The 18,456-nt window shown below is 37.1% G+C and overlaps 4 protein-coding genes and 1 pseudogene across 4 annotated transcripts; 1 reads left to right on the forward strand and 4 right to left on the reverse strand.

Annotated features, from left to right (window-relative positions):
* Nucleotides 1-1,947: 1,947 nt before the first annotated feature.
* LOC143604305 (pentatricopeptide repeat-containing protein At5g15010, mitochondrial-like) lies at nucleotides 1,948-3,456 on the forward strand. The gene has a single exon (XM_077080826.1). The coding sequence runs from the start codon at nucleotides 1,948-1,950 to the stop codon at nucleotides 3,454-3,456; it is 1,509 nt and encodes a 502-aa protein (XP_076936941.1).
* Nucleotides 3,457-5,461: 2,005 nt separating this feature from the next.
* Nucleotides 5,462-5,977, reverse strand: LOC143604310 (polcalcin Syr v 3 pseudogene; annotated as a pseudogene).
* A 443-nt stretch (nucleotides 5,978-6,420) lies between these two features.
* LOC143604306 (putative fructokinase-6, chloroplastic) lies at nucleotides 6,421-8,565 on the reverse strand. The gene is made up of 7 exons (XM_077080827.1): nucleotides 8,305-8,565; nucleotides 7,642-7,853; nucleotides 7,365-7,577; nucleotides 7,096-7,293; nucleotides 6,890-7,027; nucleotides 6,693-6,809; nucleotides 6,421-6,631 (listed from the first exon to the last, which is right to left on the reverse strand). Exons 1-7 carry the CDS (start codon nucleotides 8,462-8,464, stop codon nucleotides 6,497-6,499), a joined length of 1,173 nt encoding a protein of 390 aa, XP_076936942.1. The 5' UTR covers nucleotides 8,465-8,565; the 3' UTR covers nucleotides 6,421-6,496.
* Nucleotides 8,566-9,891: 1,326 nt separating this feature from the next.
* Nucleotides 9,892-10,641, reverse strand: LOC143604311 (protein C2-DOMAIN ABA-RELATED 4-like). Its single transcript, XM_077080831.1, has 3 exons — nucleotides 10,519-10,641; nucleotides 10,257-10,349; nucleotides 9,892-10,183 (listed from the first exon to the last, which is right to left on the reverse strand). Exons 1-3 carry the CDS (start codon nucleotides 10,627-10,629, stop codon nucleotides 9,893-9,895), a joined length of 495 nt encoding a protein of 164 aa, XP_076936946.1. The 5' UTR covers nucleotides 10,630-10,641; the 3' UTR covers nucleotide 9,892.
* A 2,697-nt stretch (nucleotides 10,642-13,338) lies between these two features.
* On the reverse strand, nucleotides 13,339-15,018 carry LOC143604308 (protein C2-DOMAIN ABA-RELATED 4-like). Its single transcript, XM_077080828.1, has 3 exons — nucleotides 14,756-15,018; nucleotides 14,447-14,539; nucleotides 13,339-13,825 (listed from the first exon to the last, which is right to left on the reverse strand). The coding sequence occupies exons 1-3, from the start codon at nucleotides 14,870-14,872 to the stop codon at nucleotides 13,535-13,537; spliced, it is 501 nt and encodes a 166-aa protein (XP_076936943.1). The 5' UTR covers nucleotides 14,873-15,018; the 3' UTR covers nucleotides 13,339-13,534.
* Between the last annotated feature and the right edge of the window lie 3,438 nt (nucleotides 15,019-18,456).

The raw sequence follows: 18,456 nt of genomic DNA on the forward strand, positions 1-18,456 counted from the left end.
ATAATGCTAAACACAACAGGTTGAGGAAATAACGTGGTCTGTAATGACCATGAGGGGGGGCACAATAGTACTAAACTAAAGTTGAGTATGGCCTATGAGCCAAGTTCTGCTGCAACTTATAAACTAAAGTTGAGTATGGCATATGAGCCAAGTTCTGCTGTAACTTACTAAACTAAAGTTGAGTATGGCCTATGAGCCAAGTTCTGCTGCAACTTATAAACTAAAGTTGAGTATGGCCTATGAGCCAAGTTCTGCTGCAACTTACTAAACTAAAGTTGAGTATGGCCTATGAGCCAAGTTCTGCTGCAACTTATAAACTAAAGTTGAGTATGGCCTATGAGCTAAGTTCTGCTGCAACTTACTAAACTAAAGTTGAGTATGGCCTATGAGCCAAGTTCTGCTGCAACTTATTAAACGAATTAACTTGATTATGACATGAATGTTAAGAAAATAATGTGATTATGCGTATTGTGGGCGGATGGGAGCCACAGTATTTGGTGATACGTGATAAATACTATATGTGTATATGTGTCTATATACATGCTATGTGATTAGCCGTAAGAAATACTATGTGTAGAATATACTAATTATTTGCGTGTACACTATATAATGTTTGAGTTTACGTGGAACCGTTGTGGGAGGAAGGGGGTCCACAGTGGTTGGTTAAACACGGAAATTGGAAACAGGTAGTACGAACAAACAATCACGATTTTACCGAAATTTCGAATTCAGATTATAAACTTACATGTGTGCATATGCACACACAAGGATATGACTGTACATATTTATACAAACGTAAATACATATTTTTACATACGCGTGTACATACAAACTATGACTGTGTGGTACGCAGAACTGATTTCGTTAAACTTATGAAACTCACCAACTATTCGTAGTTGACCTATTTTAACATGCTTTTCAGGTAATCAGATATGAGAAGTAATTTCCTGTGCGTTACGTGTCTGATTGGTAATTGATGTCATGGGCATTTGAGTTAGAAGTAAAGTAATTGAAGAACCGGTTTGATTGTATCACCTAGTTTGTAAAAGATGTTAGAACGATATAATATATTGTAAATTAGTTAGTAATGTTTCTTTATGAACAATGTATTTGATACCAGTTGTATCTGTTGCATTTCCGTTTTACGCTTCCGCAATTCACTTAACGGGGTGTGACAGATTGCCCACTTTCCCATTGTTCTTCGTTTGCCTAATCGTGTCTTTGTGTCTTCTTTGTATTACAAACATGAAGTGAAGAAGAAGCAGTTGATATGTTAGTTTGGGTTAAAGGTGTAATGACAAGATTACCCTTAGATTTTTTTACACCATTTTGTTAAGTTTTTAACAAATGTTAGACTTAGTGTCTAACTTTGTTACAAAATTAAAAGTTAAATACCTAAACAAGTGACTTTTAAATGTTAATAACCAATGTTGTTATTTTTCATGAAACGTAAGGAATCAGTTGTGTAATTAAGGGGGTGTTTGGCCTAGCTTATTTAAGCATGCTTATAGATTTTTTTACAAAATAAGCTTAGTTTGGTGTTTGCTTTTGCTTTTTAAGCTTATGCTTATAAGCTTATATAAGCTAATTTGAAGAAGGTTATTTGAAGATGGTTTTTTAGCTTATTTGAAGAAGCTTATTTGTGTTATAGTGTAAGTTACTTATTTGCCCTCAAATGATGGTGGATTAATAATTATTGAAGAAACTTATTACTAACAAATTAAAGAAAGATGGATTTAACAACTTATTATCAACTTATGAAATATAAACTAATCCAAACACTTAAAAAGAACTTATTAAATAATAGAAAATAAACTATAAACCACTTTAAAATACAAGCCAAAAAATAAAATTCAGACCAAACACCCCCTAAGTCTTTTCCTGATTTGTATTCTTTTGCCCTTTCTCATTTTCTAGGGTTTCGAACGAATTCCCACCGGAAAACTCATGGCTAATAACAGAAAACGCCACCGTCGTGATCCATCACCATCACCACCTCCAGACGCAAGCCTAGATCCAAACCACCATCAAATCAACCCAGATTCACCACCCGCTAACCCACCCGTTTTCGCTTCATACACAGAAACCCCCAATTTACCCATCAAAGTCAAAACCCTCTGCGAAATCGTCGCAAACACACCATCCTTACAAATCGATCGATCTTTAGACGAAACCGGCATAAGGGTTTCAACCGAAGACGTCGAAGACGTCCTTAAACTATCCTACGCACACCCGGCTGCCGCCGTTAAGTTTTTCCGGTGGTCGGGGTATCAATTGAACGACCGACACAGTCCGTACGCTTGGAATTTGATAATTGATATGTTGGGTAAGCATTGCTTGTTTGATGCAATGTGGGATGCAATTAAATCAATGAAGAATGAAGGGTTACTGTCTTTGGCTACGTTTGCTTCGGTTTTCGGTAGTTATGTGATCGCGGGTAAAGTTAAGGACGCGTTGTTGGCGTTCCAGGTTATGGAGCATTACGGTTATCGTGCGGATATCGTCGCCTTGAACTCGCTGTTTAGTGCGATATGTCGAGACGGGAAAACGGTAGATGCTAAGGGATTTTTGAAGTTTGTTAGGAAGAAAATTAAACCGGATGCGGATACGTATGCGATATTGTTGGAGGGGTGGGAGAAAGAGCAGGATGTGGTTAATGCTCGTGAGACGTTTGATGAAATGGTGTATGAAATCGGATGGGATCCGAATAATTTCCCGGCTTATGATTCGTTTTTGAATGCGTTGCTTAAGGGCGCGGATGGGTTGCGTGAGGCCATGAAGGTTTTTGAGGCTTTGATGGCTAGAGGGTGTTATCCGGGGATTAGGTTTTTTAAAGATGCGTTAAGCGAGTGTGCGATAGTTGGTGATCTGAAGGCGGGTAAACTGTTGTGGGATTCAATGAGTGTGCAAAGTGATTGTAAACCGGATGCTGAGATGTATAATTCGATGATTTATTTGTATTCGCTTGATGGGGAGGTTGATTTAGCTAGAAGTTTGTTAGACGAGATGGTGTTTAACGGGGTGTTTCCTGATTCGCAAAGCTATAATGTTGTATTTCAGTATTTGGTAAAGGGTAAGAAAGTAAGAGAAGCTCAACAGATATTTATGGAGATGGTTAAAAACGAGTTTGTGCCAGCACACTCGAGTTGTTGTTTGGCGGTTGGACTGTTTATTGAGGGTGGGGATCCGTATACTGCTATTAAAGTTTGGAAATGCATGATTGAGAATTACGATTTTGACCTTGAGGAAACGGGGAATGTTTTGGTTGGTGGGTTGCGTGATCTTAATCGTGTTCTTGAGGCGGTTAAGTATGCGGACGATATGTTGGACCGAGGGCTTAAGTTTAGCTCTGTCACTTTGGCGAGATTGAGGCAGGGGCTTGCAAAAGCTGGAAAGGGTGCGGTTTATGATGAGCTTTTGAAGAAATGGCAGCTTCAAGAAGTTAGTTGTTCCTGATATGATTGTTTGTGGATCAAGATAAGGTTGTCTTTACAAGATGTTATATGCAAAGTATGCCTATGATGGAAAAATGCTGGATGTTAATTTTAAGGATATTTAACTTTAGCCCTAGATTGTAAGTCTTGTATGGAGAATACATGTCTTGATGGATTGAAATCTGCAGTTGATTTGAAGCCCAGATTGTTTGATTCTTGTAACAGTGTTCTGTTTGTTTGTTTGTTTGTTTGTATACAAGAACAATGGTTAGGAAGTTAGATAAACCAGTACAAATATATATGAATAGTGCACGGATGCTTGTTTCATTCACCTGTGTAATTCTGCCTCAACTCTATCAACTCTTTATCAGAGCAAGCCTTCTTTTCTTTTGTCTATTTTTTTCTGTATTTTGTTTCGATGTTTAGATGTCAATCAAATGTCAACTTGATTTGTAGTTAATAGATAAATGATTTTAGAAACGAAATTTACATTTATAATTGTTCTCTACAAGTTTTCATATTTTGAAAACAGAGTTATTACATTTTTGTTCAAAACATTTGTAAGTATTTTTCAATGTAACAAATGGAACAATGGTTCATATAATTTTCACACTTACCCGATTATGTAGACTTCACAAACTTTGAAGAAAACGCACTTTTCGTTGCGACATGTAAAATTAGTGATCGCTTCAATGATGAACAGACTATTGGATATGAAAGATGGTTATTTTTCTACCGTCAACTTTACAAAATCGGGTATACTTTCTGAGTTGTCTTCTATTACGTTATCAATACAGTTGTGAGGTTTATGCACAATTTATTTTTCTCACCGGGGTCAAAGTCCCCATACAAGAGCCATTCAAATGTTACCAATGTTAGAATGAATGTCAAACTCTTCGATTTGCATATCTACTGTTAATTAGTCAAATTTATAATAATAACGTTGCTATTAGTTATTTGTCGTTAGTTATTCGTGTAAAGCAATCATAATCCACCGTGTTCTCCTTTTTCACGAAAATAATTGATTTTTTCGAAAGTCAACCCTTAAACTCTAACCTTTGAGGTGACCCTTTCTTTCTTTCGTTTTTTTTTTCTTTTTTTCTTTTTCTAAAAGAGCTTATAACGATACATTTATAAACCCTAAAATGTTAAACATAAGTATTAGTAAAACACGAGATCAAATTACTTGAAAAATACACGAAGACTAATTGTTGTTTTTTGCTAACAATATTGATACCTGTTTTTTCAACATAGTTAAACAATAATGAAATTAACTAACATTATACACAAGTGTTCTTTAATGAGAAATCCAATATGTATATTGTATGTCCAACTCGTGTTAAAGAAATTTCTTGGCCTAACCCACCTTCAATTTCAACTTTGAATTGCCAATCGACCGGTTGCTTATTCCAAGTTTTCTTTTCGTCTTTGTCGAATAATTATTTTCAATTGGAAGATGAACGAACCATATTCATTGAAGCCAATATTGTGTCAAAGAGATTCCAAACACACATGATGGATAAAACAATGTATATCATAATGTGTCATGATCTGAAGATATACATTTATAAGATTTTGTATTTTACTTACGAGTTTAAGGTGAGGGAGTCCTAATCTACTTAAAATCCGCTTTTATACGACAAATAAAAAAGATTAACTGACAATAGTCGTGACATAACATGAAACATTTGGAGGAAATGAACATTGTAGTTTTAAAACAGTTATATTAAACTTCTAATAAATTTAGACAGGTTGATGGAGTAGCTCAGTTGGTTAGAGCGTGTGGCTGTTAACCACAAGGTCGGAGGTTCAAGCCCTCCTTCTAGCGGTTTTCTTAATTTTAAATTTGTTTATTTTATTACAAATACAATTCTTAAATGTTACCTATTTTCTTTTGTCAAAGCACGGTTCATGTATGTTTTTTTGGTATTAAGCATCTAATCAAATAACACGAGTTTCATTTGTAATGAAGTCGCATGGTATAGAAAGGAACCGAATTATCTGCATCTTGTCGGCTATTAAAGATGTAACAAATTACATGGAGAAAACAATGAAACTTTTGTTAGAGCAATGGCTGAGAGACAATCTATACGATCTTGGCAACATCCCTCATTAATCCCTTGTTAGCCTTACAAAAATCAATGTACTCCTGATAAGAAATAAACCCATCTCCATTAGTATCAATTTTACCCATCATACGTTGCACTTCTTCAGTTGACATAGATCCGAGTGTCTTCAAAGCTTCTCCAAGCTCTGTTGACGAGATCTGCCCGTCTCCATTTGTATCAAACCGCTTGAAGATTCTCTCAAGCCGCGCCTCATATAGATCATCAGCCATCTCGGTTTCACAATCGAGCTTTCGTTTATGTCTGATTTGTGTGTGTGGAGATTTTGTTTTCGGTTGGAAAAGGCTAAGGATGATGTTGGCTTATAAAATGACAATTTAGGACCAAGTTTGTGGATGGCCTTAAAGTTTGGAATGTAATAAAAAAATGCATCATTAAATTGACCGAATAGAAAGGGTTAAAGATGGTCCTTACACTTTTTAAGCTTGATTTGTTTATTTGTTTTTTACATAACAAAATTAAGTTTAGATTGTTATAAAATAATATTCTGTTTTTAGACAAAATTCTATTTATGATTTATTCATTGTCTATGGTCCATTGCTCTTATATGACAGCAAAGGTTGCAGAAAATGAAGTGACATTCAATTCAAAAGCATTGTAATTATTGAGTTGATACACGACAACAATCAAATCTATTATAATTTTGGTTGTATCCTTTTTTGAAACAATTTTACACCCACAAATGCACAAACACACATGCTTATAAAACATTTACATTTAAACTATTTTTAACTTTTAAAATGGATGTTAAATAACCCACAAAGACAGTATATTTCATGAGTCATTATTATCATATAATAACTAGGAGGATAATTAGTCAATTAGGCTAAAAGTTAGGAGTAGGAGAAAATAGCCATTATTAGCTCATAATTATGAAAAATGAAATGTGTTTATGAAAGTGATTAATATACAACCTGAACTTGCATATGTAATTAATTATGCAACAGCCTTGAGCAAGGCATTCGTGACCGCTTCCGAAGTCGGTAGAGCTGGAATCGCACCTCTTTCAGTAACAGTAATCGCACCACAAGCATTTGCGAAGCTAAGAGCTTCTCTTAACCGGTGTTCATCCTATAAATCATAACCAAATTAATTACCATCTAATTAATATTTTGTTGCCTTAAAGTCATACCTTGAGCAATGACACATCAGCAGCAAGTTTTGATAACACTCCAGCTACAAAAGCATCTCCAGCACCTGTTGTATCCACAGGCTCCACCTTTAAACCTTTCACTCTTCCACTAAACTCCTATATAATTAACAAATTTCCCAAAAAAAAGTTATATAAACGTTGCATAAACGATAAATTATTCAAACTATGCATATTACCTTAGTATAATATCTGCAGCCATCTGGTCCTTCGGTCACAAGTAGCAGTTTAAGATTTGGATGGTATAATTTACAGACCACATTGTCATCATACGGATCTTCTCCATTTGTTAGAAAAGCAATCTCCTCTTCACTTATCTAATTGTGAACAATAATAAAAACCTTTAGAATGTGGAAAGATGTTTCATGAGAAGTTAATTAGTTACCTTGATGATGTCAGCAGTATCCCAAATGCTCAAGATTCCCTCTCGAGCACTCTCCGCAGATGGCCATAAAGGAAGCCTTAGATTCGGGTCATAAGACAAAAGAACACCAGCTTCCTTTGCAGCTTTCGTTGCAGCAATATGAGCCGACTTGCACGGTTCAGTAATCAAACTTATGGAACCATAATGAAATATTTTCGCCTGCAAGAATAAGAATAATAATATTAAAGCATGTGAACAAATTTTAAAAAATCAAGGTCATATTGACATACCTTTCTTATTAAATCAAGATCAAGTTCAGACTCCTCTAAAAGCATATCAGCACTAGGGTTTCTGTAAAACATAAATTCACGTTCACCGTTGTTTTTAAGTGTCACGAAAGCTAAAGCGGTACGCGCACCAGGGTCAAACCGCATTCCTTCATTATTCACATTATTTTGTTTTAAAATGTCGGCAAGCATGTACCCAAACTCATCTTCTCCAACCTACAAATCAAAATATATGAATTCAGTCAACCACAAAACAGTCAACTAAATCATCCGCTACTACCTTCCCAATGAAAGCAGATGAGCCACCGAGGCGAGCAATGCCAACTGCAACATTTGCAGGTGCACCACCGGGTGCTTTTTTGAAGGCGGGGGCTTCGGCTAATGCAAGTCCGTTGATTGTAGGGACGAAATCTATTAGCATTTCCCCAAAACAGACGACAAGTGAAGACTCATTGGTTTCGTGTGATCCCTGAACACTTGCAAGCACTTTTCCTGAAAATAATTAAGCAAAGGAGCTAAATATACCTATGGTTTACAATATTAATGCTTCTTAATTGACACTAAACAACTTGATGAAGCTACACCTTTTAAGTCAAACTTAGTAATTCAAATGCAAAATGAACTAGACCAATCGAAGTAGCACGCTTAAAGGAAATATCCGTTGGAAATCAGACCCAAAAACACGAATACTGTATTTAATCTCAAGTCTCAACCAACATCGGCCATTTCTTTTATTATACACACTTACAATGACCCTAACACATGTATTTAATATTCGTTTATACTAAAATAAACCATACAGCATAAAGTCAACATTAATTCAAACAAACTATAACTATTAATTAAATTCTAACTAACTAAAGTAAACTATACTTGCCACTTTAACCCCTTCAACTTTGTTTTAACTCGTTTCAAGATTAACTTTCAACAATATCAATCGTACCTGAGCGTGCGGAAGGCGGAGAAGAAAAGTGTGATGATCGATGAACCGATGGGAAGCGGGAAGGTTTCACCGGAAAAGACGATCTGGAATGAGTGGACCAAGAAGAGGGTCGAAAAATGGAGGCAAAAGAGAGAGCAGCAGATGGTTGAACCAAAGCCATACAACAAAACAGCTGATGGATAGATAGATTGTGTATGAAAGAAGTTAACAGATATCTGAAGTTGTAGCAACTAATCAAAAACTCTGATGAAGTCAAATGAAAGTAAGTTGGAATCAATCTTTGTATGGAATGGAAGTTAGATTCGCATTGAGACAATCGTTGAAAAGCAAAACCCAAGTTGTTATTGGGACACCTGTGAACCAGTGATGTGGGAGAGAGAGAGAGAGAGAGAGAGAGAGAGAGAGGATACAGTTAACAGGAGGCTACAGCAACCACTGACCACACCAACACCAACACCAACACCAACAAACAAAACTTGTTCTTAACGGCAATTTCATTTTTTAAGTCAAAATACTTTGAAGTAGACAACACCACACCACTTCCCTTGTGATTCTCGCCTCTTTTGTTTTGTTTTGTTTTGTTTTTTTTGTTAAAATATTGATAAATATTTGTGTACCATAGGTTAATATGACATTCTTATTTGAAGTAGACAATTATGACTTAATCAATTTTCCTCATGATATCAAGCTACAACCATGTACGTATGACCAATAACGTATTCAGATTCTTTTCTACGTTTTTGTTAAAAAAAAAAAATCTATGTATATGTATGGCAAAATGGTTGAATAAGTCGGACTGGATGCCATGTCAAAACATGCTTGAGTGAAAAGTTTCACGTCCAAACAAGTCATAAAAAAGAATCACTTTGGTTCGGGTCAAACTGAACTTCAGATTAAAATAAAAATGGTTTGGGATGACTCGTTTAAAAAAATATGTGTCAAAATAGGTTCATCTAATATATCTAATTTTATGGTGGTTAGTAGTGGCGGGTACTAGTGGCGTCATCGACAACGGTAAGGATGGTTGCACCAACGGTGGAATAGGCTGTTGTCTTTGGCGGCACCCAAAGACGCGACGACTGTACCTGAGAGGATGGCAGTGGCAGGTGGTGGCAACGACATCAAGAGTGGTTGTGGGTGTTGATGGTGGTGGCAACGATGCCTACAATGATAGAGTGAGACTAGTAGGTGGTGGCGAAAAAACAATGGTTTTGAGTGTTGCTCCAAGGGTGGATCTACCTTATGCAGAGGGATAGCCTTCGCTACCCCTCAACTATTTTGATGTACATTTTTAATGTAAAATTTTTATTTTGTTTTTTTTTTTTTCGTTTTATGTATATGCTACCCCTAAACAAAAAACATTTAGTCCATGCTATCCCTCAACTTTTCTTTTAGATCCGTCACTTTACTCCACACTTACGTTAGCAAGTGATAGAGGAGTTACTTAATATGGCCGGTTGCTTATTTAGTTTAGTTGAATGGCGCCCAAATCACCCCTAAACAATCAAACCAGGAAACATTTTGAATATAATACACATAACTCGCAACCATAATTTACAGTATGAGAGCAGAGACGCTAATAAAAGCATCATAGACCTTTAGAACCAGGAACATTAATCCATCCTAACTGAACCTCAATTTCACCGGATACCACATTTTGTAACCTAAGAACCATATTCTGTATAACCTCTCCTTTGCTCCATGTTATGCTGCTCTCTTCAGCTAAACAATTAGTTCTTGTCGGTTTTATGGTCGTAATGATTGTTTCATTCGGTAGATTATCTAAACGCAATCTTAATACTTCTACCAACGGTTTGATGTCTAATTCTGCATCTCCCATTTTATCATCGCGCGAGAACGTATCTTTATCATACACTTCCTGTATTTACAATTTGTCATTATGTTAAATGATAAATATAAATACTAATAAAAAAATTGAATTAATAAATTACCATTTTGATCGGTAAAGGCTCAAAAATTGGAAGAGTTAAAACTTCATCCCACACAGGATTAATGCTATTCTTCACCACGGCAGTTTTCAATTCCTGTGTATATTACTCTTATAAAATGAGTATCTATTTGCTTTTTATTTTTTTAAAAATTTTATACCTTTTTGTTTATTTTAACAAACTAAAACTAAAATTAGTAAATATTTTTAATAAAAGTTAATAATCGATGAATAAAATGCATTTTTTAGGATAAAAGAGTAGTGACCTGATTGCCTAATCGGAAAACAACATAAGGATCACTGCGTCGGATATCCGCAGCGACAAGGTTTACTCCTTTCTGCACACGGATGCTTAGCAAACCCAACAAGCGATCCATTTAAGATATCGTTGTGAGTGAAATTTATCGTGTGGTTTTTATTATAAACAGAACAAGAGGAATGCAATTTAGAACAAACAAAAACAAGGATCTAATTGTTTTGTTTCTTGTCTTGATACAGTTTTATAGAATTATTTTTAATAGTATAATAGTTTTAACATACGAAAATAATGTCAAACTATGCTTGGTAATAATTGATGCTTATGCCAATTTAAAAGTAGAGAAAACACACTTTAATTGATTCTCAACTAAAATCCCTTTTTACAACTCTAGATATATTCTGTCAAGATATTCTTTATCTCGTCATACTTGCACTTGAGTTTGTACACAAAAGGATAATGATGCCCGTGTGGACGGGTGGGTTTAGACTAGGGTGCAATCTATTTACCTGGAATGAATTTTTATCCGGTACATAATTCGTATCACATGCATTAATGACTTATACACTACATCTGGTTTTAACTTTAAATAAATTTAAACGTCATAATCAGGTAGAATAATAAAAAATACATAAACTTTAATTAATATAATTTTTACAGTTTTTTTTATTTTTATTATACAATACGTCACTTTATATAATTTTTATACTAACAAAATATTTGTTTGTCATAATAAGTTATTTAAATAGTTATACATAATTTGATTCACTACTATACACTATCTAGGGGTTGAGTTCAAGCTCGACTCATGAGTAGTTTTTTAAGTATGAACTCAACTAGTTTGTTATTACTGATTAGTTATTTTTTTTATATACTTTTATAATTATTTTATGTACTTTTATTATTATATTTTGTATGTATGACATAATATCGTTTTTAATCATATTTTTTTCATATAATATTAACTATGTTTATAGTTATATTTTCTAGCATTTAAGCTCGCGAAGATAGTTGAGCTTGATACGTAAAATTTGAGACAAAACTTGTTTGTTGAAAAAGTTCCATTTAAGCTCAAGTTCAGTCACATATGAACTCAACTAGCTTCAAGCATTCAACAAGATGATATGGAACGGTTTACAAGCTTTTTGATATATTTACACCTCTATTAGCAATGATAAACAGTAGGTTAGTTACGGTTTGTGAATTTCGTTGGTTGTAAATTTTAATGGCACGGACCCATTGGCTAATGTAATTATTTCGGGGTAGTTTTATATTTATGTTCTAAATTGCTTACATATATTTTTTTCTTAAAAAACACTACCCGTAATTAATCTCTTGGAATAATTGGTCTTATAACCGTTTCATTTAATAATTTTACTTTTTCTTTGAACATTAGTGTTTTTAACACCTAAAATTTTATCTTGCCTTACACTTGCAAGGATTTAAACCAACAACTACATTTGTTATAATTCTTAACAATTAACCACTCAGACCATGTTATCTTTTCATTTATATTTCCTTTTATATATATTGTTCTTGAAGCATTCAACCCATACCCGTTATAAACCTTAGGAAATAATATTCGGTTTTATTAACCTTTCTTTCTCTAATTATATAATAACCAATTGGATCCGTTGATCTGATTTATTTTCACATCATTTTCTTGAAACATTGACCCATTAGCCCGCTTCATTTTATATTGCTTACTTGAAACCTTCTACACACATTTTTTTGGGCCTTGATAGCGAAACAAATCATATATTGTGGGTAGATTTGGTAAACCACAGTTTTGGCATATACTACCCCAGTAGACAGTAAGACCTAGTTTTGGCAAAACATAAAGAGTAAAGGCTAGACAGTAAGACCTAGTTTTGGCAAAACATAAAGAGTAATGGCTAGACCAGGCGTTTCCACGCGTGTCAAGGTTCAGGCCGCAGTAAAATTATGTGCACCTCATCGAGGAAAAATTGACTATATGACTATGAAAAAACATAATTAACCTTTTTAAAATTGCATGCCTTTGACACGGATCCTTTAAGACTGAGGTAGCAATAAATAGAAAAGGAGTGAATGTATAAGCCGAATGCCATATCAATTTTGTTGTTTCGGTATTGGTAGCATTGTAAATATCTAAAAGTACCAAAACAAATGGCACCGAAACCGAAAATATGAAAAATGAACCGGTACCCATACCAATGATGTTCCATCGATATCGTTTGGTACGCACTGAGACGGATACTCGGCACAACTCTAGTGGCAATAATTAAACCTAACATTCATTGAAGCCAGTTAGCCGTACGTGGCCAATGGCTACATTTATGATCCTCTCTTCTTTATATAAAACTAACTTCTACGTGAGGATGAAAATTTTGTAATATGATTTTGTTAAAAGGAGTCGAATCAAACCCTTGTTTAATTTAAGAAAGCTCGACTTGAGCTCAGCTCATTTTAAACTCGGCTCAGCCTTTTCAAGCTCTATGTATGAAGCTCATCCCGACTCATGGGTAATGTTTTAAGCATGAGATATAGTTTTTCAGCTCGAGCTCGATTATTAAAAATGTGCTTTAACTTAGGCTCGATCTCGGATTCAAGCTTGTTTAAGTTTCACGTGATTCATGTTTTTAACAAGCTGATCTCAAGTAACTCATGTTTTTAACAAGCTGAACTCAAGTAACTTATAAACAATTTGGTTGATTTACACCTACCATTAATGATTGATTATGAGGGTATCTACATAACAAACAAGAAACAGAGCAAAAAACTAATCATTGTGCACCAACCCTAATCAGTGCTTCTTTTACAATCAAATAGCATCATATTTAGATTGCCTTTATACAAGATTAAACCACTAAAGCAAACAACAAACAAACATCACCTACTAACACAAATGTCTTAAGACTCATAAACCTAAAACAATATAATTCACCGTTACAAGTTACTAGGATATCGTTTAAATCTACAAACACACACCTCCGATTTAAACACACCTCCAGAAACCGATCATAGGTGCAAATCAAGCTAATTAACTACTTACTTCTACAACCAGGAACATCAATCCAACTCAACTTTATTTCAATTTCACCACATTCAACGTTTCTTAATCTTAGAACCATGTTTTGGACCACTCTTCCATCTATCCATGTAATGTAGCTTTCCTCGGCCAAACAATTGGTCCTTGTCGGTTTCACAGTGGTAATGATTGTGTTGTCCGGGATGTCATCAAAGCGCATCCTGACTGCTTCCAAGAATGGGGTGAAGTCGAATTCTGCATCTCCCATTTTATCATCAGCTGAAAATAGATCCCTGTCATAGACCGCCTGCATTTTATCATCATTTAAGTTTGCAAATTAGTGACTAATCGTTTCTTAGGATTAAGATTACTTTTCAAAACACTCATTAGGTTCCAAAACTGTTGGTAGTTACACTTAATAAGAACACTACGGAGCGGAACACTCATCAATGGCTGCAATTAGGATTAAATGAACGGACACGAACAAAAGTTTTTGTTCATTAGTTAAACCAACAAACATGGACACATGTTGCATACGTTCATTTATGTGCATGAACGTTCGTCCATTAATTCGTTTATGCTCATCTATTAAGTGCATTCGTTTAAATTTTTTAGGACCGTACAATTTAGTCTTGCTTTTGTAAATTTAAAATATCACCCGTTACAACCTTGTCCAGTTCTATCAAATTTTTGGGCACAACTGGTTTCACCGTTGTTCATGTTTACTTTTAATTGGTGTTCGCTCGTTTACATTCGTTAACCATTCATTTATACTATTAACAAACGAGCATAAACAAACACAAACACATTCATTTCTTAACAAATTAACATAAACAAGAAAACCCTGCTCGTTCAATTATCCCCGGCTCAATTGAAAATAAAGAAACCAACACGAACCAAACCGCAACGAAATTGAAGAACCACTTACAAGTTTAACAGGGAGAGGCTCTACAACCGAGAGCGTCAAATCCTCATCCCACACAGGATTTAAGTTTTTCTTCACCACTCGAGTCTTCAATTTCTATACACAAAAATTAGGCAAAATCAGTCCTAAATCTCAACTTTTTATAATCTAGAACCTTCTAGAACACCAACAAACATGTTTTCCGACCGCCGCAAAGACCCAACTAATCCATACCACATTCGGCGGAAATAACTAAGTCGGCGATCTAAAACCACTGAATTATATTTACACAAAACAGAAAACAGAAAACAAAAAACATAAAACAAATGTCACCTGTTTGCCCATTCGAATAATAACATAAGGATCGCTGCTACGTAGATCTCGGATTGCTAGATTCACACCTCTGTGGATATGAACTCTGAGTAAACCCAACAACTGTGACATGGACATTTGCTGTTGAAATAGATCAATAATTCAGGTAGTTTGTGAGAATGGTGTGAAAATAGTGGATCGTTTAATTGAGAGAAGAAGGGTTGAGGATTTCAATGGAGGTTTAGGTTTAACGTAAGTTGCTTTCGGCTACAGACAAACCTTCTGCTCTGGTTTGAACTAATATAGAAGAGATAGGCGTTATGTTTTTCTTATATAATATTTTGTTATTTAATTTTGGGAAATAAACGTATGCTGTTTTTATATTATTTATTGACAAAAAAGCAAAACTAGTCTAAATGTATATACATTTTTTCAATGGTTATTCTTTCGCAAACTTAATACAGAAAACATACCTTATGTTTAAAATTTGTTGCACGGTCCGTCCTTTTCACTAACAAGCGTTAAATTTATCAGTTAAATCACCTCATGTGCATTGCACATGAGGGTATCTTAGTCATTTTACTTCACTAATAAATTAAAACAATATTAAAAATATAATGCATATAATAATCATTTTAAAGAATTATATATGTCCTCCATTTCTCTCTCTCTCTTCTCTCACTCTCTTTCTGCACCACCACCGCCAAGCTCCCGACGACCACCCACACCACCGGATTACCACCACCTAAAAATCCATAAATCCAAAGGTTTTTGGATGATAGAAAGGTCGGTTTAAAAGGAGGGAATGATGAAATCAGGTGGAACCGACAACCGTAGTGGCGATAAAGATGGATGAGGCGGGAGTAGATGGTAGCCGACGGGTGAATATTGAAGAGGTAGGTCCCAGCAGAGCCCAGTTGGACCCGCAAGACTCACCTCAAAGAGGGACGTCTGCGCAGTTGAACCCGTAAGACTCACCTTCAACATGGACGTCTGCGCAAAGGCTAAACTCGCAACCCCTTGAAGAGGGACGTCTGCGTAGAAACCAACTGGGCCCGCAGGACCCACCATGCTCAGAGACGTGACGTCCTTACGCGCAGTACGCAAGCTGTTCCCGCAGGAAAAGCCTCCCAATGGTGAAGTACTCCGCCTGTTCCCGCAGCTGCGGATACAAGCCATCAGGGAAGGCTACCTGCGCAGCAAAGCTACACGCACAAGGCACTTAACTCTTAAATAATTCAGTAATGTCACCTGAAGAAGGAGTGAGCAAGCCGGGAGAACTCCCGCCCAAATGAGCCAGTCCGTACGATACTGGAGGATCTTTTGTACTGTACCTGACGAGGTATGGACAAAAGATCTGACCAAGGATACGACAGCTCACTGACAACAGTATGACGAGCAGCACGCTCTTGTACTGTATGTCACTATTAGCCGCTGCCTACTCACCAACCTGTCGGAAGACGTGCATGGCATGGCCTGCAGTTGGTGGAACAGGAATAGTATACAGCCGGCCTGGTCACTATCAGCCGCTGCCTATCCACCAACCACCAGCATGGCATGTGCGTAGCCCACAGTTGGCAGAACAGGAACACTATTCAGCCGGCTGTACCTTCTTGGAAACCTACCTTCAGCTATAAATACTCCAACACCTTGGAATGGTATGATTATCTTATATCTTATCTCATATCTCATATCTTGATATATTACCTGATATCTGCTCTAGTCATTCTCTTAATATACACTTATATTCAAGAGGAATCTAGTCTGATTCTCACGCCGGAGGGTGGTCACAAGGAGGTACCCCCCCTTCTCAGTGACGAGCTCACGGTGTCTGTTTTGCAGGTTATCAGAAGAACCATCTTCGCCGGATCTAACCCCACCTGGGAAACATCTATTTAACCCCCAGATTATCTGTAATCTGCCCGGGGTCGATTAGTGTTTCTTCATTGGCGTCATCCGTGCATAAAAGCTAGAACTTAATTCTTTTTCAGTTTTCTCAAAACTTCTAGAAAGATGGTTAAAGGTACTTCGGTCCCAAAACCAACGAGTGACCAAGAAGCCCCGGTAACCACAACCCCAGCTACTGGGGGAATACCGGCGACTACACAGTTTTTACGAACACTACCCCGGTTACCCAAACCGGGGCAAGTGCAGTAAATTTTACGAACACTACCCCAGTTACCCGAGCTGGGGCAAGTGCAGTAAATAATCTCTCACTGGGATTCACCGATACCCAGTTAGAGAGACAACGAACGAGGCTCCCCCGCCAAACACTCGATGAAGTTAAAGCGTGGGCGGAAGCACGTCAAAAAGAATTCCAAGCTGAGTTGGACGAACGCTTACGTTCAATCCAACAGGCTGATGAATTCGGAGAGTACTTGGACGATGATTCGGAGGAATCCGATAGTGACGCAAACCCTCGTCATAGGGCGAAAGGGAAGCGTAAGGAAACGGACTCCCAACCGAGAAGGCATTTTGGAGAAACCTTCAAACCAAAAAACGCGGGTGGAAACCCACGTGACTTCTCCAAAACATTTAGACCAACTGCTGCAAAAGCGGGAACGTCCAAATTTGCAAGGGACATTGCGGAAGCAATCGCCCCGAAAAGTGCCAAACAGATGTCCAACATCGGCACTTACGATGGTATATCTGATCCAGACGATCATTTGAACAGATTCATAGCGGGGGCAACCGTCAGTAATTGGACGGAACCTACGTGGTGTTACATGTTCCAAATGACGCTTGTTGGGCCAGCTAGAGCGTGGTTCGATCGTCTACCGGTCCACCACATCTACGATTGGGCAGACTTCCAGTAGAAGTTCAGCCAACACTTCAGCCAACAAAGAAAGTATACCGAAGAGCAATGGACAATCCTCAACTGCATCCGAGAGGAAGATGAGTCCTTACCAGACTTCATCACGCGCTTCAATTCAAAGAAGCTAAGTCTGGGCACTATTAGCGAAGATCTTGTTCGCGCTGCTTTCATCCAGGGCGCGAAAGACCCAGAGCTCATCCGCACCTTAACGGGTAAAGATGGCATGCCGTCCACATGGGATGCCATCATGACAGCAGCTAAACGTTTTGCGGAAACGGAGAAGCAACTGGGTAGAGATCTCCCCCAAAGCACAAACCTCTACACCCAAAAAACAAGAGAAGACAACGTCCTTACCGCCCGACTAAACAAAAAGCGGAAGCTAGGCATTTGGCAGTCAAGGGTAAACTTTGACACCTCATCCTGCTTGCAACATCGGTTAGGCGGAAGGGATAACGTACAGTCGAACCAGAACTCCAGATGGACGCCACTCACCAAAAGCGTCACTGAGATATTCGCCACTGAGAAGCTCCCATGGCCAAAGGCTCCAATAATCCGACATCGTCACAATGCTGATCGGAACAAATACTGTGACTTTCACAGGACAAAAGGCCACAACACTGAAGAATGCACAGACGTGAAGGACATCGTCGAAGCATTTGTCAGAGATGGGACGTTCGCGCACCTCGTGGCGTAACGAACGCTGAGCAGGCTGATGCGTGTAGAACCCCAGTTGGGGAAAACACGAATAAAACTGCAGCTTCAATGTTGGAGACTACATACTGCGTAAACAACGAGATTCCGAACCAAGTGCATATCGGCTCGAAAGGCTCGATGACACTCCCAAGAACATGGAAGGGAGCTCAATTACACAATCTGCATGTAGATCAATTCCAAACTTGTAAAAGAA

The sequence above is a fragment of the Bidens hawaiensis genome, unplaced genomic scaffold, assembly GCF_021521415.1.
Source record: "Bidens hawaiensis isolate Kalapana, Puna unplaced genomic scaffold, B.hawaiensis_p1.1 tig00064723_1, whole genome shotgun sequence".
In the NCBI taxonomy this organism is placed as follows: Eukaryota; Viridiplantae; Streptophyta; class Magnoliopsida; order Asterales; family Asteraceae; genus Bidens; species Bidens hawaiensis.